We start from the raw sequence: 23,795 nt of genomic DNA on the forward strand, positions 1-23,795 counted from the left end.
ATATCTGTTTGAAACTCTAGAAGATTTAAAATGTGAATGATATTACCAGATTCCTAATAAATTAATCAAATCACTATCTTGTTTTTATTTTTAACATGGATTTAAAGGAAGTAAAAACACACCATACTGCAGTGTTAAAAAAATTTGTGCACAGTGGAATTTCAATAACTTTTTTATAGGTTTATAACATTATTTATATTTGTAACATGTACAGCAAATGGATAACAAGCATCTTATTCTTTGTTGAAATGTTTTTAGTGCTGAAGTTTCTCTTTTTCTAGTTTAAGATGTGCTAAATATCAACATAGTCTAAAATTAAGTTATTGTTTGTATTCATTCATATATGTATGACTTAAAATAACAGAATTTGTATCGGTACATCGGCTTTCCTATTTAATTAACTGTTGCATCATAGATAAGCAAGTTTCTTTAATGAGCTGATAGAAATCTGTTATATATGGGTTCATTTGATGCTTAAATTTCATGACAACACACATATTGTATTAAAAGTTACAGTATGGAAACTGTAATGAATACAGAATGGTTATTTGGTTGATCTTGTGAGGCAGTGAAGCATTTCTTCCTTTTTAGTTAGTTTTTTGAAGATTTATTTTGGCTTACTATATCTGTTTTGAGTTCAAGAGAGGATAAGACTTGGGAACTAAAATAACTTGAGGATAACGTGTGAAAATATTTATTTCTGTTTTTTTTATTAATAACAAAGGTAACTAGTTCTAATGATGCCATGTATGGTACCAACCATTCATTCTACTTTTGGCATATAAATTTCTCAACAAGTGGGTTTCTCGTCATCACTGATTATTTTGGCAGATTAATTCTAATTTTCAATTCTGTTACTTCAGTGGTCTTTGTATTCAGGTTTTGCTACCTTTTGTGTGTTTGGCATAGTATGATCCAGTGAATTTGTAAGGGGGGTGAAATGAAACAATAACACTCTTCATTTGTGCTTCCAAAGTTGTGCTGAACTAGCCTTATTTACTGTTATTAATCAGAAATCATATTGACAGTCCATTTGGAAGTTGGGAAAATTATATTTGTTTTTTCAAGAAAATTCAAAAATGAAAAATTTATTTTGCCAAGAATGTGTATCTGAAAAAAGTTCCGGATCTGGTATCACTCTTACTGTCCTGAAAATATAGATAAATATACAAAGAAAAAATCAGGGAAGTTTACTACATGAACATTATCACATGTACAGATGAAAATAATAAGAAATGGACAGCAACAGTTACAATAGAAGCAGAAATTGCATCTTGATACAGGACTTATTAGGACATGTCTTTAAAATCAAAACACCACAAAAAGTTTGCTGGTATTTGTTCATTTATCTAAACGTTCAAAGATTACATGATTTGTTCCTTTCTGTTTATCCCTTGGTGTGGATTCCTGTACTTAGTGAGGGGACTTCCAAGAAAAGTTTCTGCTCTTTCAGTTTACCTCCTCTGGGGTCTAAACATTACCAACATGTTTGCTGTTCATGGCAACCCGTGGAAGGGAGAAGAGGATCTTGATGGTTGAGGAGTCCAACCCTAACACACCACTTTGGCCTTGAATTCCTATAGACGAGCAGCCTTGGGGTGGCCCTTCACAGTCAGTTGGCTGGTCTACTTGGGCTAGAGTCAACGAAGTACCAGTATTAGATGTTCTCAGCAGGTGTTGTGGACATTGTGTATGACGCTAGTGTTTGAATATAGTGCTCACAAAACTACCATTTTTGTCCTGCATCACATAGAAGCTAAGCAGTATTCAAACTGCACCATTTATACTGATTCGCTTAGTTTTCTACTGGTTTTGAAATTACTTCACGTTAGTTCACACCCTGTTCTTGCTGATATTCAAAACTGACTGGCCTGTTTCTCTTTAAAATGTTCAAGTCAATTATTTTGGATATCAGGCCATGTTGGTATTCATTGGAATAAGCTTGTAGACACTGCAGCTAAGTCTGTCTTTGGTGCTATCACTGCTGTGCCTGTTCCATAGGTGGACTATGGTCCTATATTCAAGGTTCAGCTCAGAGTCAGTTGGCAGTTGGCTTGGATTGTGCAAAGGGAAAACAAGCTTTTCAAGATGAAACTGTCTATTGGACTTTGGCTGTCTTGTTTCCATAAGGATTGGAAAGGAGTTGTCATTGACTACTCATTGGTCAGTTTTTTAATTCATCATTTTCTTTTATCTGGGAGTGATGCACCAATGTGTTGTATGTGTGACACTTGGGTCACACTATTCCACGTCTTACTATCGTGCCACCATTACGACTTTGAATGAAGGTACCATTTTAGACATGTTTTGTCCCAATGTTTATTCCTGATGCTGGACAGTGTGCATTGGCAATAGTGACACTGTCCACCTTACAAATGTTTTTAGTTTTTTAAGGGCCATTGGCCTTTTTAATGCTATTTAAGTTTTTAATTCAGAAATTGGACTTTTTGTTTTATTTTAACATGATTTCTTTTTACGAATTTTATTAATGTTACTTTACTTTTAACTTGCTTTACTTTGCACCATAAAACCAACCAACCTTTCTGCTAAAACTCGGATTTGTCTGTCTTAGTTAGCATATCTGAAGTTGTTCTTTAAATTTGTTTTGTCATTTTAGGAGATATGTTATTTAGGATGTGATGTATATTTAAAAAATGTCTTTGTGTTCTCATTTTGATCTGAGATTAATGTTTATTTCTGCAAACAAAATTGCTTGGATCTTTCAGTTCCATAGCAATGTTTAACAAACAGTGCCTTGTTCATGCAACAGTTATTGTATTTGTTTTCATACATGAGTTACAGGCTCTTATAAGGGAATAAAAGTTTATACTGCAATTGTTAGGAGGTCATTGTGAAGGCTTGCCTTTATGGAAGGATAAAGCACAAATTGAGGAATTATAGCATGTAACTGTAAATGATGAAGTATTGGCTCATTTTGAAGATAGCAGTTTAAAATAGTATTATTTGACCAAACCATGTTTTTATTAATAATGGTTATCCTACATTGTTAAAATGTAGTACTTGTATTCCAGTAAGGAACTGTTTCATTGTTACAGGAAAAAAAAGAGGAGGTTTATAAAGTTATTGAAGACAGAGAAGAACTGGAGTTTCAGTTTGATGAAGAACTTGATACTACCCTAAATGGCAGACGTAACATGTTTACTGACTGGTGAGGCATTGTTATGGAAATGAATTGGCGTGTTTAATAACTGTTTATAAGATGTGTAAAGTTTTAATCAAGATGAGTTCCTTAATTCAATGTGTTATAGGCATTTTTAAAATCATTGTATAAGACTTGTGTATTACTTCAACATGTGGATGCATTATCTTCACTTGATGAAACGTAAAATTTAATTGACTTAAAATTTTTTAGTTTGTATGACTGGATTTCAGGTATTTATTTATATAACTAAATCACGATTAGCAAAAAATGCCTGCATTAATCAAAGAAAGTAACTGTTAAATATATATTTAATTTTTTTATTTTATAATAGTTTTATTTTAAGTAAAATCTTAAGATAAAAACCATGGAAAGAATTTCTCTTATAAATTTTACTATGTTTGAATGAAATACTTTTAGGAAGTATATATTAGGAATATATTTCCATTAAAACTATTGAGTATACATTTTTTCTTTGTACGTATGTGTGTGTGTGTGTATTGTTCTAAGAATAAGTTAAGTACACAAAATCCATGTTTCTTGAAATAACTGGAGATTTGAAAAGAAAGATTAAATTAATTGCCATGGGTTGAGACAGACATAAGGCATAGTTTAAAACAAACATTGTAATGATAGAGAACAAATGAATAAAATAATGCCTGACTGATTGTAATGTGGTAAAGTATAGCATTATGTTAGAAGTGGTACTAGATAAACAGTGTATTTGAGTAAAAAGAGTAAATACAAGACAAGTGATGAAACTTTGCTTCTCAATAAGCGTTTGAAACTGCTTAAGTTTTCTTTAAATAATTTTCATAAGTTATTCCTTATATTGCAAAATAATTTATTTGAATATAGCATTGATGAGAACTAAGCTTTAATGAAAGCTAGAGGGCACATGATGTTAAGTCTTAGAATGTTCAGAATTAGTGTGATTGAGGGACTTTGAGAAGTGTTTAAAAGCAGTTGTATAAATGTGTATATCTATTATTCATATTATTTATATTAAATAAATTTTAAAGTAAATAAGTACTATTGACAAGGTTGAAAAAATACAGCAGTGCCGTAGTGACACAGCTTGAAGCAGTACAGAAAGACATCAGTGAGGTAAAGAAAGGAACCAATAAAAAAAGAAAAGAATGAATGTTTGTTATAGAAATGCATAAAAATGAATTATGAAATTTGGAGATTAAACTAACCTAATCTCTTTCTGCATCAGCTCAAGAGTTCCAACCCCAAATACTATCACCTACATAAAAGGAATAAGAGAACATATTTGTTCTATACCTGTTACCACTAATGCTGTACTGTCTCTTACTGCAGTCATGACATCACCAATTTGCAGAACGTAGATGGCCAGTTAAGACACCAACAGATTGTGATGGGAAGTTAAAAATAATTTCCAGAGTGTTTGGGTGGAATATTGAACAAAAAGCTAATTTAAAGAAAAGAAGTTTTGATTGCCTTAAGTGACTTTCCAGCAGAGAGCATAAAGAATTATCTGGTATTGTTAGTTGCCTTATGTAACATTAAAAGAGTGACACATTAGAAAGAACCATACAGAGTAAAGTTTTAGAACAGGATGTATAGGAAAAAATAAATTTTAGCTGAATTTGTGGAAGATTTGGACATATTTGCTAAATTATTTGACTTGGATGCTCCTTCTGAAATGGGATTTATTGATGTGACCAATTCATAGATGCTGTAACAAATGAGGATATAAGAAATTAAGTCAATGCAAAGTAAGTGTACATCTTTAAAGAAAGCTGTACACTTGACAGTGGAATTAAAATCTATAAAAGTTGTAGATAACCAGCTGAAGACATCTTGAAGTTGTGGGATGATTAGATTATGCAGTATTGAAATATTAAATCACACAGATGATAGTCTAGAAGAAAATAAATGGATTGGTTAGGCAACTAGTATCACAAAATGAAAGAAATAAATGACAAGTTAATAGGTGTTTGTTGTGTATTGAAAACACATATTACTGGAAACTGAAGATGAAACTTTATATGGAATAAAAACTGCATCCAGAGGATACCAGAAATAAGAATATGTTGTGAACATGAAAAACCTGGCCATTATAACTCGCATTGTGAGGAATGAGGATTTGTTAATACACCATGTTACATATTTATCCTGGATGAGTTTCCAATTTGTTATGCTATGTATTATGATTTCAACTTATCAAAAACTTATATTTGAATTAAGAAGTTAATTGAATATCAATATTTATCAAATTTATGATATTTGCCAACAAGATTGATACACACAGTTTTATTGCTCAACATAAATATATTTTTATATACAATCAACCTTACAATTTATAATAAGTTATTACAAATAATGATTTTTATACAAAAGTTTTACAAACTTACAAACAATATTCAATCTTCCATCTGGAAATGAATATTTTATTGATGGTACAGGCTTATGACGAGCAAATTCTGAGTCGGTACATTGTACACTTTTTTCATGGCTAGCTAGTTTCAAGCACAAAAGTTTTTCACCATTAAACATTACACTTTTTTAGTTTGTTTCTTTAACTCTAATTCTAAAATATTGGCAATTTCTACAGATTCACTTTTGTTATATTTTTTTTAGTTGTTCAAGAGAGGGTAATTCAAGAAAACTTTGATAATCAGACATGATCTAATCTTATTGACACTGATAAATATAAATGAAATTAAGATTTGAATTTTATTTTATATTTTAATTTTGACACTAATTAATGTCTTGGACATGAGCCTACAATTTGAGCTATGTATTAAGATTCATCCCGGTCAAGTTCCCAATTTATTACGCTATGTATTATAAATTCAAATTTCCAGTTAGTTGAAATTATAAACTAATTGAATTTTAATGTCTTAAATTTAGGATGAAGATTTATATACTGTTTTATTTCGTAACAAAAGCATATTTTAATATACAAATAACAATACAATTCATAATAACAGTTATTACAAATAATTATTACAAAATGATTTATATACAAAAGTTTTTTTAAACTTACAAAGAATATTCAATATTTATATGGTCTGGAACTGAATGTTTCATTCATGGTCCAGCCATACAAGTGAATTAATTCTTAGATGATACCCTGTACATTTCTCTTGACAGCTGGCTAGCTTGTAGCACATGCAAGTGTTTCAACAGTGACAATATCTGATGTTCTCACAGAAATGGAAATACCAGATATAATGTACATGTATACTGAAACAAAATTATTTTGAATATTCTAGAGGTTCAACAAGTGTAAAGAAGTATGTGATGGTCAAAAGTACTTTTATTATTTACATGAATTCTGACTTGTCAAATAGGTGTCTTCAGTTTACAGGCATATTTTGAGTAAATATAGTTGTGTAACTTTCAGTGTTGTTTTTATATACAATAGACTTACAGTTCACTGAAAGCTTGCCATATTTTATATAAATAAACAATCTTGGAATTATTGCTAAAATTCCTTCTCTGTTATGATTTTGGTTTAATGGACCTATCCCCTATAACTGCAGTAATGGTGGTTGATAGAATTCTTATGCTTCTGAGTATTAAAGATGCCATCACAAAGGACATGAACACAGTAATTCATAAAATTTGAGTAAAATCTAGATGGTACATTGCAAGATATGAGGATGTACAGGTGTTACTTCCACATCAAAGAACACAACCTCTGTATAGGTACCTTTGAGGGAAGATTTAGGAAGTCTGATGCCAAATCCATTCATAAGCCCATCCAACATCCTCCTTGACTGGAGTTGTGGAGGTTTTATATAAAACCTGATCAGTGCCAAAGATTACATCACTGAGTATCAATGCTCCTTCTCCGATGTATTTAGACCCAAAACATTAAATATCTCGTAAACATGAAGAAATTGACCACTACTTCTGTATTAACATTTTAGAAACTACTTTTAGAAATGCTAGTTATTTTTACATTCAAGCAAATTTTAAACAATTACAGCATGGAAAAGAACATGCAGTTGTCTGCTATATCAAAGCAGCAGATGCCACATAAATGAGGTGTTTTTTTCAGCCCTAAGCTATTTTTGTCATTACCTGTATGAGCAATTTTTTTACACTTGGACAGATCGTGTAGCTGGTGAATGTTTTTTTTTCAACATTAAAGGACATGCAGAGCATGATGATGTCAAAAACTTTTGGAGTACAATATTAACATCACACAGTGCATTTGAAAGAATCGTAGATATGGCAATATATTATCTTGAAAAGCATATGCTGCCAAAGAATGTAAACACTAATAAGAGGGAAGCACCAGATAAGAAAGACTTACAATCTGAAGTTTAACAGTGATGATGATGAACCAATACTCACATGATAACTGGTCAGGTAAAAGGTATAAGTTTGAAACCACTTATCAAGTGGATCATGAATTGTATAGAAAAGTCTTAATGGCAAATGGTTGCTCTGATTCTACAAAGAGGAGGATTTACAGAGCAATGTGAAGTTTGTTGTGCTAATAAAAGTGTTATATCAAATATGGGATGGTGTCAGTGGCTAAAGTTGATATTTCCATAGTATCTACATATTGAAGTATTCTGTTATATTGGCAGCTGGCTGTTATATGGCTGGACAATTAGCTGTTAAAAAACATTGGGAATCAAGAACAGTAGGTTATCTACTTAATCACATTTGGAAGTACATTCATGTGAAAATGACTAACTGGGTAACTTTAGAGAAGAATTTGTCAATGGAACCTCAACCCATTGAGGATTTCCAGGTTCATGAACTCACTTCCAGATCAACAAGGATAGAGCCATCAATGGAATCGTGTGAGAAGAACTCCACTAACAACACAACAACTAGAAATGACAAGGAACAAGCAGATGTCCATTTGTATACCAAAGATTTTATAAAATTGTTGTCCTTATGTGAACTGAACTGGATTATTTAAAAGAACTAGGCCAACAAAAGAACAGCATCGGAGTAATGTCAAGTAAATACCAAATATTGCATGGAGTGTGTTGAGTGCTGCAAATGCTGTTTTCCAAATTTTAAATTAATTGCATTTTAAAGAAAGTTTTTAGATGCAATTTGGTTGTGTTGAAGCACATTATTTAACATAGTTTGTGATAAACTTAGTCATAAAATTATTGATTATAACTTGAGATACATTAATTGAACTGAGATAAAGTTCATAATTAACAGTTGTTTTATGGATTAAGATTTAACTGACTGTAAATATACTTTTTAAATAATTATCATTTTCTCAATTATTGCAGTATATGCTACCATGTATAATAAATATATAATTTTAGAAAGTAGCAGCATATTAAACCTCAATACTTCTGATGTCATAAGTTTGTCATACATCTGATTTTTAAACATCTATATTTCATTTCTTTTTAATATGTTTTATAACGAATTTTGATGCATGTACATGTAACCCACAATATGCAGTAACAGTTGTAATTTTGAGTCCAACAATTCATGAGTGTTTGCATGAGATAACTTGTAACTAAAACAGAGAATTTTGAAAGCATCTTTAAAATAGAAAGCTTTTGTAGTGAGAAACATCAATCAATCATTCTTTATTGGAGTGGCACTTCTTGGATGCAGTATTCAAAACAGTCTCTTGGCAAGATGTAGGTAATCTTTTAATTAAGTCTCTGGGAAACTGGTCTGACACTCAAATGTGTTGCTTCCCCGTGGCTGTTTGCACTGATAACATCTTTTTATCAATATAGTCACTTGAACCTTACTCAAAAATCTTGAAATGATGGGTTAAGTAACTACTAATTTGTTCCCACATGCATAGAACAGTTTTTTATTTTTGACTTGGACTGTCAGTGATGAATATCTACTTTTCTTTAAAAACATCACTATATTGAGAATCTCATTATGAGTGCATTTATAATTTTTACAGGTTGGTCTCTTCACAACAGTAAAATTTTTTTACTGACTGTAAGTTAGGCAAAATTAAATCTCTGTAACTCGGATAATAAATGAGACACAGATTATCAGGATTGTTGTTGGGTTTTTATATTTTTGAACCCACTATGATCATATAGTTGTAAAACTCTGCATGTAAAAACAGAGTAAAAAAATTTGTAAAAAAATTACAAATGTATTGTAATGTGATTGATTATGATAGAAATGTTGAAGTTGTCATCCAACATGTACAATCTTCTGATTAAAATAGTTGAAATTATATTACACATAAAAAAACAGTATTATTTGCTTTTACTACAGTTACATAAATGTTTATATGCTAAACATTATTTATGGAGTGTCATTTAACTTTGTTTGTACATTTATGTAATAGAAGAATTTCTATGTTGCAGCTATGGAACAGATAACTTTGGAGAACTTTAGTAAAGCCAGTACAATATTTACATATATTTTGAATTTAGTTTGTTGTTTATTGATGCCTTATCACAGTGGGTTGGAAGTTGGGGTGTCAGTGCTGAATGTGAACACTATATGTTTAGAAATACCTTGGGGTTGAGACTTGTTTGTTGCATGTTTTTAATAATATAAATTTAAGACATATTATGTTTTTATGAAACAAACTGTTGAATGTTGTAAGCTGTATTTTTGATGTGGTTCATTTAATATTTGAAGCTTACTTGACTGATTTTGCAGCAATAATGAAATAAAAAGAAGAGTGATATTTATCAGACAAAAACATCTATTCCATCCTTTCTAATAACCATTTATTAACTAGTAACAATTTGTACTTAAATACATTTTCGACAACTAGTTTTTCTCATACATAGGTCTGATGATTCGGATTATGAACTGGGAGATCATGAAATCAATAAGATTATTATTGTAACTCAAACACCCCCTCCTCGGAAGCATGAAGGTTATGATAGGACTGGTGATTGGATTACACGGGTGAAAATGACTCAAGAGCTTGCCAAAATAATAAATGATGGATTGTTTTATTATGAAGAAGATCTCTGGAGTCAGACAGAGCTGGTAAGTAAGAAAAAGTTTTTTGAATTGCATTCCATGCAAATTATGTTTCTTTAATGCTAAAACTAGTAAAGTGTATTATGTTTCCAAGAATTGAAGTTTGTTGTACTTGTTTTATAAGACATCATAGTGTGCTGGCAAAGGTTTAATGAATTGTGGCTTCAGTAAATCTCATGCCTTAAACTTGTGAAATAGTTTTTTGATACATGATTTGTTATTCTTTGTATTTATGAAATTACTGTTACCATAATAATTTCCAAGATGAAACATGAGATTTGTTTATGCAAATTGTATAAAGGTGATGCTTTTATTACTTTATGGATGAATAGGTATAAAGATAACTGTGAAAGAGCAGTGACCATATTACGAAGAAAATAATTTAAAGTACTTGATAGAAAAGTAAAAAATAATAAAATTAATGGACTTTGTTTGAAAAGTAAGTCAGTACAAATGGGTGGATGTATATCATTCATACTTGATGAAGTTTTATCGTAAGATGCAACAGGCTCAAAACTCAAGGATCTAAAGCAGCAGTTCCCAACCTGAGGGTCCACGAAACTAATACTAGGTTTTTGTGAGCTATTTCCTTTTATTAAATAATGCACTGGAGGACACAGAATAATAATATATAAAAAGTTGAGGCCGTTCTATATCGGTTACAATTTTTATGGCTCTCCAAGGATGTGAGAAAAGCTTATTAAAAATTCAGCTAAGCTCCTTGATGCATTCTTATATGAAAAAAATTTGGAACATAGTATAAATGAAATAACATTAGGTATCTCCTTGAACACGTAATTGCTTTAATAATTTTGTTTTCTTTTTAACTGCATATTCAAGTTATGTGTGTCATTTATTTGGTAACGAAAATTAGAAAAAAAAAAGTTAATTCTTAAATAACGCTATCTGCCCATGCACCATTTACTGCTCATGGCAGAAAGGTTTAGTGGCTTAGATTCAAACCTTTATTAAACTATGCCTTTAATATTTTACGTGAAGCTAATTTGCACAAAATAAACAAAGTTGTTAATTCTATAAGGTAATACTTGAAGTATAACGTAAATTTTTATAGCTTTCAATTTTAATTGGTTACAGTGCCATCAAACCCCACCTGTCACATCCTCTATTTCAAGATTTGTTAATAGTTCTCTCTTACATTTAATTCTGTATTATATATAACCAACATAATCTAACAATGATGTATTATATCATGTTGTGTTCTGAACAGATAATTGCAGTTTCTCTTTTAGTATAAGCCTTGTTCCAATGATAGTTAACATTTATCATGGATAATTTTCTAACAGCTTTTGTCACATAGAAAGCCAGAAAAATTGTCTACTTTTTGTATGTTGTTATTCTGTTTTATTTGGTTCATTATTTAATTAAATAAAAATTTTGTGCATTATTATTGTTAGTATAAAAAAACTAAGGGTGTTATAGAAAATTGACAACAACAACAAAAAGACAGGTAAGTATTTTACTTTTTATTTATCATGTTAATATTTTATTTATTATTGTAAAAGTAATTTAAATCTGAAAATAGGAATACTTTCTCTGTATTTAAGGTTATATTATGTAATATAAATAATGTGTGTTTCATTAAGCAGGTGATTTCCAACTCATAATGGCACAAATATTGTGTAGACATGGTTAACAAGGCAAGAAAACAATGTTTAATTATAAGTAGATTTATTTACTGTTATGAGTTTAAAGCTGCTTAGGATAATCAAATATAGTTTCATATTACATCAAAAAGAAAAAGAGGGTAATTTACGTTTATTTTGATTATTTTTTACGATTAAAAGGTCAGTGAAATTGACAAACCTTATATATTGGTTAGAGTAGAGGAAATAACAAATAAAACAGAAAATCAGGTAGATTTCTGTACATGATGAGGGTATCACCCATTGAAGGTTCCGTATTTTCAGTTTACCTTCTCTGGGATCTGAACATACACGTGCATGAAAAGGAGGAGAGGATCTTCATAATTGAGGGTCCAATCCTAACATGCTAATTTAGCCTTGAATTTCTGTAGACTGGTCCTTTTGGGATATGGTCAACTAAGTACCAGTATTGGATGTTTTTAGCAGGTGTTGTGGATGTAGTGTCTGGTGTTTGTGTATGGTGCTCATGAAACCCTGACATTGCTGCAGTGTCCTCGTTTGGCATTGTAGTGTGTCCCCAAATAAAACTCTATGGTGGGTGAGGTCAATAGGTACTGAATGTTTCTCCTTTCATTATAGAATTCCTAAATCCTTAACTAAATAAATTGTAAAAATACAGCTGATTGGTAAACATCCACATCTTGAACACATTGAACAGTAGTCTCCATTCAGCACCTGTACCTTGTTTTCTCATACTGTATTCTGTGACAGAGAAAACTTTTGGGCAAATGCCACTTTTTATTCAGAAGGGATTAGAGGAACTATATTCTGGGGACATTACCTCAAAAGACAGTAAATGCCTCTTGAATTTGAAGGCCACTGGGATATACTCATGATATTATTCCCCATGCTACTTCTGAATTCTTGATGAGTTATTATTGACAGGGATTTGAAGAAAATCCTTGAGTTGGAGATTCTCACTGATGTCTAAATCCAAGTAGTTTTAACAGTGAAACAAATCTCCACTAATAAACTCAGAATTCTGTTGCTTCTAAGTGTTATAATTTTTGTACTTACACCACCATGTTCACCTGTTAGGGCACGTTATCTGTTTGATACACCTTTAGAGACTATCCATCTGTGTTTCGTTGGGTCGTACCATCACTGTTTGTTCTGTCTACCTGTCTTGATTCTCTTGTTGAATAGTTGCTGTTTCCTTTCATAATCCTGGGAGACTTTAATGGACACAATTCTTTCTGTGCTGGTACTGATATTGATGGGAGGGGTTGTATTCTAGAGCACATGCTCTTAGATCACAACCTTCCTCTTGTCTTTTGATTCTTATGCTTATTTAAATGTGCCTAGCCAGTCTTTTACTGCTACTTATCTGTCTGTCTCCCTTCACCTTTTATTGAGGTTTGACAGTGACCACGTGGCAGCAATCACATTCCTATTATTTTGAAGAAGGTTGGCCATGGTCAGTGCTGCCTAATCAGAGTGTTACGGTGGAAGTTGGACTAGAATGACTGGTTTTGTTCATCTCTGTTTTGGATCTTGATCCTGCTGTCTTTAGTTTATCATCTATTAAATATTATGTGGAAACAGGAATTGATTGCTTTGTTCAAGCTGTTTAGGTTTTGTAGAGGATGCTTAATGCTTGATTTGTTTGGTTTGATGGTGTGGATAAAGCAGTGCAATTTAACTGCCTGTCCCTCCCATGTCTGTAACTGTTCCATTAGGAGTCTTTATTATTTACCAGTTTCAATCTGTTGGGGTGATTGACTGTGGAGATATTTTGTTTGATGGGTTCCATGTAGATGGCTAAAACCATTCAGTTCACAGTAGTGTAATAGTATTCTGCCAATGTAGAAGTAGAAGGCTTAGCATTTTCCAATTTGAGTTATGCACACCTGTGATTGGGTTTCCTCATCCTATCTTTGTGCAGATGTAAATATCCCATGAGCTGTTTATGGATATCAAGTGAACCAATCAACTTAAGTTCTCACACAGGTTTGGGATTGTCCATATTCCTCCCTTGATTATTCCTTCTGTGTAGTAAGTCTCAGAAAGGTGTCGTGGGCACCTTCGTTCTTTCTTGCAATGGGGATGTTATTGACCTTTAGATGTTTCAGACCTATCTCATTGTCAGGGGGTTGATTGCATGCAATGAACTTCCCTCAGATACTGGATGACATATTCCCAGATCTCTGACTCAATGCCAGTCCTGTGTCATGCTGTAGAGTTAATGTTTTCTCTACATCCATGATTTTAGTGCTTGAGGTGAAGCTGGTATGATCCTCATCCTAACCTCATGTGGATGTTTGTACCCAGCAAGAGCATTTTGGATGTAGTTGACTTACTGAGTACAGTCTGCTGACCTGTTGCCATCCTACACCATAGGACACATCCTGCATTAGTCATTTAACTTTGGTGGGATTGAGTTTCCATATTTATCACTTTGGAGTCACTTTCCTGACTGATGTTCTTCTTGAATGTGTTCCCTTCCTTTTCCATCATGATTGTTCCTAGCTGGTCAAGGCGAGGAGATACCTGGTTCAGAATTGGTGTGGTGCCCCTCATCCAGTTATCCAATGTGTATCGTTCATCTACAGAAGTATCTTTCAGATGCTTTCAGTGGGTACATCTGGTCTTCTCTCACCTTAATCCTTCTTTCTTTTTATGTTAGACTTTAGCTAATCTTCTGAGGTGAGAAGCCCAGCATGGCTAGGTGATTCGATTCATAATCTGAGGGTTACGGATTTGAATCCCTATTAAATCAAACATGGTTGCCTTTTCAGCTGTGGAGGCATTAAGGCATTATAATATGATGTTCAATCCCACTATTTGTTGGTAAAAGAGCAACCTAAGAGTTGGCAGTGGGTGGTGATAACTAGCTGCCTTTCCTCTCATCTTAAACTGCTAAATTAGGAATGGCTGGTACATATAGCCTTTGTGTAGCTTTGCATGAAATTTAAAACAAACAAACTTCTGAGATTTATGAAGTACTGTATCAGAAATTATAATTTTCATATACAAAAAAATATGTTTGTGGTAGGTACTTTCCTCCACTCACACTTCCCACTATTCTACCCACAAATTTCAGTGCTTATACCTTCTTCTGGCAAACTTTGAAGTGATAGTTTGGAGTTTTGTTGTACAGAGGGAGTTATGTGCACCATGTGATAGTAGATTTTGCCTATTGATAGAAAGATGATTTGTACGAGAGACATGTTGGGTTTGGAAAGCTAATTGTATGAGTTATAAAAAGTTTGCATATTGAGGGCAGCACAAAATAGGAAAATATAATGTTGTGAGTGGAGTGAAGAGCATATTGGAAATACACTTTCAGTATAGAAAAATTATAACATATTTGAATACTTTGGTTTGAGGAGAAACCATTTTCCATTCTTATGCTTGTAAGACGGTCAGACTTTGTTTTCAAGAAAGTTTTTTGTTATGAATGAGTATATAAATAGAAAGGAGACTATTCAGTTGTAAATTATATGTATTAATTGATCAAGTTTTATGTCGTCATGCATGTGATTGTTTAATTTCACAGTTTTTAAGATATGTAGTTCCAGTTTTGTATCTCAGTTAGTGATATTTCTTCTTTATTAGTTGGGTAATGCTCCAAGTTTTAATTTGTTTTATTTTGTTGGAAAATTGCTGACTTTTTACAAGAACCTTTAACATTTTCCTTTCATTAAAGTTTTTCTTTACCTTAAAAGCTATAATAATGTAGGTATAACTAACAAAGTAGTGGTATCAAAAAGAAACAATACTTTTGTAATACTCTGAGTTAAATGTACTGGTAAAAAAATTGGAAAAAAGTACAGAATTTTTGTAAATAATTCATCATGTTGTATGAAGGTCATTCCATGCCAACTCACCCAGATAAAAAGAACTTTTCCCAATTCATGTCATAAATTTTCTTGAAAAACATTTTGTGCAAAATCCTAAAGCTGTACTGCATAGTTGAATAAATAAAAATGAAGTTTTTGCTTAAATTTTTGCAAAGAAATCTATGACATGAACTGGGAAGTCCTAGGTGAATTGACATGGAATAACCCATAAGACAGAAGACATTATTTGAAAAATAGAACAAACAAACAATTCACACTAAAACTGCTATCCTTAGTGGTACATGGAACTTTTGCTACATTGAAAAAAGTATAGGTTTACTTTTTAACAGTTACTGGTTTTATATTTTCATTTATTTGGTGCATTGTCAAACTGTCTTTATTACTTTATTTTTTAAAATCAGTAGAACACATTCTGAAAACTTTAATTGGTGTCTTTTTGTAGGTGGAAAGACAGTACAAAACAATAGAAGTTGTATCCCAGGAAGAATTCCAGACAATTGCACCACCAGCACCTGTCATTGCAAACCAGTGTGTGCCTCCTCCACCCCCGCCATTAGTTGATATTGTCGACGTGGGTCATTATCTCTCTCGGTCAGTTCCTGCTAATGTTCCAGAGACTCTAAAAGATAAACCTCGATTTCCAGCCACACCTCGAAGTAGGAAAAACAACACAATTGCTCCTCGTTTTTACCCTGTTGTGAAAGAAAAGAAGTCAGTAGACCAACAGGTAGGGAAAAGGGGACGTAATTGTTACTTTATTTATTCTTTGGCTTTTTAAGGAAATTCTTAAACTTGTGGGTTACATGTTTTGAGCATTTGTTTTATTACGAACATTTACTTGGATTTTTGGGTCCATTTCACTTTACTGTATAGTAACTTCCTTCCAGTGCACCAACTGTTAAATATTTTATAAATGTGTGGAACATTTTTTTTTTCAGCCAAGGTGAAATTGAAAAGATATAATGAAAAAAAAAAACCTTTAAATAAAACATAGTTACATAATCTACACTGAAATATACATTTTCAGAGTATTCGATTTATTAGTTTATTTAATGAAGTATCTCTTTACAACTTAATCATATTTGTGCTGAATTAAAAATTTAATACTGATTTCGCAGCATTGTATATATCAGGTCATCCCTTAAATAATGTCTAAATTTAGGTTCAGAAAAAGAGAAAGGATTTCAAACTTTTTTAATGTTATTTAATCAGTAATGTATGTTCCATTCTTATTAATTATTTCCTGCCAATGATTTACAAGCTTCTGAATGTCACTTCTTTAAAATTCTTGGAGTTTGGAATAAAAGAATGTAGAAAGGGTAGTTTTGATATCTTCATATGTTCTAAGCTCTTTTTCATCAAGATAGTTCTACAACCTTTGAAATAGATGATAATCAGATGGGGCAAGATCTGGAGAATAAGGAGGATTTGGAATGTTTTCCATTGTAGCTCTTTAATATGTTTAGATGTGATCCTTGCTGTATGGGGTCATGTATTATCCTGGTGTAACACAACACCTTTACGATTGATCAAAGCAGGACTCTTTTCTTCTAGTGCAACATTCAAGTGCTCTAGCTGTTGACAGTATAAGATTGATGTATAATTGTTACATTGAGTGGTAGCAACTTAAAGTGGATCACACCTACAATATCGCATCAAATGCTTAACAAGACTTTCTTAGGGTGGAAATCCATTTTGGACTGTACTTTAGCCAGCTTACCTGCACTGAGCATTTGTGTGCAGTGCTTAACATTTTTATAAAATATCCATTTTTCATCTCTAGTTACTAAACTGTTTAAAGAAGGTGAGTTACATTCACGAGAGGTTGGCTTCTGTCAAATCATGGAGGGAGGGCCCATTTTCCTGGTTTTGACACCTTTCCAAGCTGTTGCAGATGACAGTGAACTGTTGAATGGGTTGAATTAAGCTTCTGTGCTAATTCTTTAACTATTACAGTAAAATCTTCATCAAGTGCAGCTAACAACAAGTCATAATTAAACTCAACAGGACGATCTGAACGTGATGCATCACAGCTGTAGTTACCTGATCTGAACTTCTGAAACTACCTTCAACATTTTCTTTCATTGAGAAACTCTGCACCATAAACACCTTGAATGTTTTCCATAATTTCTGCTGCATTATTGCCTTTTTTTAAACTCATAAAGCCATTATATACCTAATGTGCTCCTCACACATATCCATCTTCAAAAGTGGAGTTGGGTTAGTTTCTTTTATTTGTCTGAACATTTTTATACACATCCTACTACATATTTTAGTCGTTAAAGTCTTCCTCAAAGACAGAAATAACGATACACTCTCTGTATTAAATTTTCGAACATTACTTATGGGATGACCTGATATTTTTCAAATAAATGAAAAACATTACCTTGAAAAGCACATGGGAATAAATCATGAAATGGGTTAAGCGTGACTAGTGGTTAGCCTTTTGAATTATGACCTAAGGGTAAGTGGTTTACGAGTGCATAATAAGAGTGAAAGTCAAATTCCATTATTCAGTTAACCCTTTCAATACAGGCTTGGTGGAATCCAACCAGCCAGTAAGCATGAATGTATCCGTTGTTTTTTTTTTAACTAAAAGAAATTTTCTCCTAAATTTTTTTTTTCAGAATGTTGAATATCCAACAAGAAGTAATTTTGCTTTTAAGATTAAAAATACTTTTATACATTTGAACATTTTCAAGTTTCTCATTTATAACCTACAAGTAAGTATAACTTTTTTAACAAAAAGTTTTATATTTTATCTGTTATTTTCACTACCGTATCTCTGCACAGGATAATTAAATTTTACCGAATTCATAACCTCAGTAATAAGAAAATAGGAAATAAATATAAATTACACTTTTTATCATTCTAGAATAACTACAGATTATAACATAGAAACATAGATGTTTAGTGTAAATGGCTGAAATTTAATAATATTATATGTTTTCATTTATTTATTCAAACATCTTTTTATACATTGACCTTTCAACTGTACCTGGTTAACATTGTAGAAATTGCAATTATGAGGTGCACATGCTCTCATGTTACCATATCCAAGAATGTAAAACTCTCATTTATAAAGTGATGTGTCTTGATTGTGTTTTAGTTGACTAATACAATAACAGTTCAGTTATTTTTCTTAAAACATGGAATAGTAAATAACGAATTACAGAAAATAATTAATAATTATCTCTTTTGGTTATCAGTTTTGAACTTGTTTGCTGCTTGCCGTAGTTTAAGCCTTATCAAATTATGCATGTGGAGATTTTATGTAAGAATTTTGACATAACCAAATATCATACATTTTTATAAATATCACAGAATACTCGTATAATTTATTAAGCTTGTTAACTGAGCTGTATTTACGTCTTGAAAAAATGTAAGAAGTTTTTAGCTCACTACAGACTTACTTTGTCATTTTAAAATCTCCTGTACAAAAGTGGGTTTCCCATGTAAATACTTTGCAAAGTCTCAGAGAAACATGTAGGGGATATTTTTAGCTGTTGATTGGTTATTCATACATCATAGAGATAAGCAAGTGTTTTCAAAAATGAAAGAGGTTTGTGGTGCAACTAAGTTTTATGCAGTAAATTTAGTGTTATAGATGAGATAGTAAGTTATTATTTTAGATTCTAGGTTGTCAGTATTGGTAATATGACTTTGTGATGTTTGAATACAAAGTCAACAGCTTTTTACTAATTACAAACATTTCATTTAAATCAGAGTTACATTAATAACACTATGTGACACCCAAAATTTGGTATTTAGGACTTCTTTTTTAAAATTTTACTTTTGAATTAAGAAGTTCACCAATGAATCACACTAATTTACAGCTTGATACCAGAGTTAGTTAACATACTTTTATAAAATGGTAGTTCAATAAAAATTTGAATGCAAATCTTTGAACTTGATGATATAGTCTTTGACCCATGATAGTAAGAAGACTCACCAGACCGGTCTCATTAGAATTAAAGTAGCCCAAATATCAGCAGTGATTGCTGCTAGCTAGGTGCCTTCCGTTTAGTCTATCAGTTCAAAATAGGGATGGCTAGTGTAGCTTTGCAAAAGTATCTCAGTCAAACCATGAAACACATTGTTCATTAAATTGTATTTAGATACCCCTTTTTCTTTTTTTTTAATCTTGCATGCATAGGTGGTGGTCAAAGCCTGCATGTTGTAACCTTTAATTAATTTGAATTGTACTCTTATTGTTATTTTGTTACTCTAGCAGTTAAAAAAGGTTCAAAGAGGAATAAAACAATAAAATTATACAAAAGCATTTATATAAAGATAAAAGAGGGCTAAATCTGTTAGGATGAATAATTGTAATTGTATGTTATAATATACAATCATTGAAAAAAAATTGATTGTATTTTATATCTTGTAATCTTTTCCAGTGATGAATTTGTTACAGTTAGCATTAGAAAAGAAAAAATAAGAAATAAAGTATAAAATTTTACTGGAGAAGAAAGGAAAACACTTATGATATTATTTTGGAGGTTCCAGAGGTAATTTAACCCACTCACTACTTTTTAATTACATTCACAATTTAATTGAACTACTTCATTATCATTATGTAAGAATAAATGTGGCATCAAAACATAGTTTATAAATCAAATTTTAATATTATATAAGTAGTAACTTGTGTATTTCATAAGTAAATATTTAAAAAAAAAAACTCAACCTCATCTGTTACGAGAATTGTGGCATTTGCTGTGTAGGTTCTTACTCTTCTCTAATGTATTTACCACCTCTCCAAGAAGTACAGAATTTAATACAAATTTCTCATTATCATACAGATATTACTCAGTCAAAGCATAATTTTTATAGCTCACAGTTTTGTTAGTTTAACCCTTTCCAGATAGTTACAGATCAAAGGCCATGTCATTGTGTTTGACTTGTATTAAACAATTTATTGAACTACTATTTTATGTATTTATCTCCTTAAGTTTGGTATCGAACAGTAGATTATAATTCAAATTTTCATATTTTGCATTATTTAATTTCTTAACTTAAAAGTAAATATTAAACACCTGTAAATTTTTGTGAGTCACATGGCAAATTGAATGCTGTATTGATTCAGGTTAGAAGTTTGTGATGTCAAAATGGTAAGTTTAGTTTCATACAAATTAGGAACTCAACTTACCAATATTAACAAGCTATAATATAAATATAAAATATCTTTCCCATATGCTTATATATTTCTTAGTATTGAAGAAAACAAAATTACCCAACTTACCTTTTTCGAACTTTGAAAACGGTCCCTTATATACACTTATTTTAATATATAACGTGAATAACCAGTCAGAAGCTCGGAACATCATCTTAGAGATTTTCTCAGACATTTTGAATATAAGTGTCCTCTATTTCTTTTGAAACAAAACTTCAAGATGGTGAAGTTGAGTCTTTTGTCTCTTCATGATTTTGTATTTTTTTAGATTCAAATACAGATTAGTTATTAAATATGGTATATTATAATGGAATTTTGAGGTATCAGTGAAGTACAGGTAAACATCGATATAAAACGCATCGATAAAGCTCGATAATCAGTTGGGAGCGATGGGGTCTTAGGCCCGAAATTTTTTGGGGTTTCTACAGAGGCCGCCGCTTAATATTACCACTGCTTAATGTAATCAGCCGGTTAATGTGATCAAAAATCAAAAACCAAATCCACTTCAATCTTTTTTATGGTTTTCACGCTGCATATTGTGATCAAACCCCGGCCTGCATGTAATAATTCCTGGCGCTGTCAACTGCAGTAAAGTACATAATCTGCCAGTCATAGGATAGCTCTCAGTGCTTAGGCAAGTAGTATCAAAACTTTATTTTCATTAAAACCACAAGTCATCCTTGATCGACCGATGGATGACGAAGGATGAGTCATATACACTCATACACCAGTGACAGTGGCATGAAGTGCTGCAAACGATAGCGTCAATGTTGAAACCATATAAATTTCTAAGAAACAGCTCGCTCCCCAGAAACTTTCAGACGAAATAGTTTCTTGGAAATCTGTGATGTCAGCTATTCCCTTTTATTCTAATATCGCCGAATAACTGAAAGGTCTTGTAACACCAGCTCGTAGGCAGAATTTCGTCGACCGAATCAATTTTGTCGTGAGTGAATGGGATAGTGACCATCCGGTGGCGACAGACTGCGATTTTCATATTTTTCAACATACAGCGTATTTATACCCATGGAGAAGAGAGGCACCAAAAGGAATGCTTACACAGTACAAGAGAAGATACAGATTGTGCAGCGAATCCGAACGGGAAGCAAGGACCAAGATTTTGAAAGAAATAGGAGTTCCAGAGTCTACACTTGAGGTTGGCTGAAGAATGAAGATCAACTGAGAGAATTCTGCAACCAGGTAGACAGAATGACAGGACTACAGAGGAAGAAAGCCAAGACAGCAGCAGACCCAGCAGTGGACATGGAAGTTTATGATTGGTTTGTGAGACTTCGAGCAGACAACATTCCCATCTCAGAACCCATGGTCCTTGCAAAGGCAGAGAAGACCTACCAGCAACTATACCAGAAAGAAGATTGGCAGCCCACCCATGGATGGCTACAGAGATTCAAGGAGCGGCACGGCATCAACCAGATCAAGATTTGTGGAGAGGCAAAGTTGGCAGATATAGCAGCAGCAGTGGAATTCATCCCTCAACTACAGGATTACATCAAGGAGAATAACTTGGAACTGAACCAGATCTACAATTGTGATGAGACAGCACTTTACTACAAGGCTATGCCAGATAGGACATTCGCACTTCGGACAGAGACCCAGACATCAGGATACAAGCAAGTCAAAGACAGAGCAATAGAGAACCCAGCGGCAGCACTCACAGATTTTACCACTCCAGATGAAGAAGAAGAAGATGACCCCATTCCAGAATAACTCAGGAATTGCATCACCTCAACTCACGCAGTACAGTACACAGAACACCACAATCTAGGAATTTGCAAGATACTACAGATCCAGGACCTAATGAGAACTGCGAAGAGGATGCGGAACCAAGGAGGAAGACAACAGACACTTTTGGAGGCTTTTGAAAGAAAGAAGACTACTGAGTAACTATAAATTTGTGCATTTCAACTTGTTTTATGTGCTTACTATATTTTATTGTTATTAAATTTTTTGAAAAATCCGTTTTTGTTTCAGTACTGAATTCGTATTTTAAAAATTTGCCATGACATTTTTTATCTGGTAATTATTTGACTTCAGTTTGTACTTATATTTTAATAATTAATAAATAAATTATCAAAATTAATTACTATATGTATTAACTTTCAAAATTGAACTAATTTTAATCAGCGTCTAATCGTAAAAATGATCACATGATTGCTCTGATGGAACTACTTTTAGAATATCAGCCCCCATCAAAGTAATTAATTCGATAAATTTCTTTAGAATTCTGCTTTTTACATTTAATTTCAGTCTTAAAATTGAGTTTAATAAATAAAAATAAATAAAAAAAATGCTATATCATTGGTTTAAGTAGTTTTGTTTGTTTTACTTTATTTCACTACAAAACGCGTAAATTTTGCATTATCGCTCACCCCGAGGGTCAAAGAAATATGTGATCAAATCGGTATAAGTCGCAATCAGATACAACGCGGTCGAATTTTTTGGACCCCAACTAGCGCCTTATATCGATGTTTGACTGTAATTTGTAAGTTTTTGGTTATTCATGTGTATGAAACTTAGAAAAACAATTCATTTCGTATCCTCCATGTGCAAAATTTCTTAAGGCTTAGCAAGCTAAGACAAGCAGCAACAAGTACAAAAGTCATGACTAGAAGAAATAATTGTGTGCTTTATTTATTGTCTTTATAACTTCCATATTGTTAGCTAGGTACAGTTGAAAGGTCAATGGGATAAAATTAATAAATATGTATAAATGTATAATGTTATATTTAAGCTATTTAGTTTAAACATTTATGTTTTACTTTTATAATTTCTAGTCATTCTAGAATGAAGAGGGCGTAATCTATATTCATTTTCTAATTTTTTATGGTGGCTACAAGATCAGTCAGATTGACTGAACCCATTAACAGAGATTTATTAGTGAAAATAGCATACAAAATTTTTCTTAAGAAACCGTTGATAAAACTATCTGGATATAATAAGGATTTCATATGTGGAATTTGAATATTTTCTTATGTACAAAAGTATTTTTAATCTTAAAATGAAAATTACTTTGAACTTCAGATAGGAGACATGCA

General features: G+C 32.1%; 1 protein-coding gene across 5 annotated transcripts in view; it reads left to right on the forward strand.

The window, feature by feature from the left end:
* larp (La related protein) overlaps nucleotides 1-23,795 on the forward strand; it is a 93,037-nt gene that overhangs the window by 45,327 nt on the left and 23,915 nt on the right. For all 5 annotated transcript variants that reach the window (XM_076506421.1, XM_076506420.1, XM_076506419.1 and 2 more), the window contains 3 exons: nucleotides 3,057-3,169; nucleotides 9,901-10,105; nucleotides 16,009-16,293. In XM_076506421.1, the coding sequence (XP_076362536.1) occupies nucleotides 3,057-3,169; nucleotides 9,901-10,105; nucleotides 16,009-16,293 (603 nt within the window). The remainder of the gene's footprint in view (nucleotides 1-3,056; nucleotides 3,170-9,900; nucleotides 10,106-16,008; nucleotides 16,294-23,795) is intronic.

This window comes from Tachypleus tridentatus, chromosome 6, assembly GCF_004210375.1.
Source record: "Tachypleus tridentatus isolate NWPU-2018 chromosome 6, ASM421037v1, whole genome shotgun sequence".
In the NCBI taxonomy this organism is placed as follows: Eukaryota; Metazoa; Arthropoda; class Merostomata; order Xiphosura; family Limulidae; genus Tachypleus; species Tachypleus tridentatus.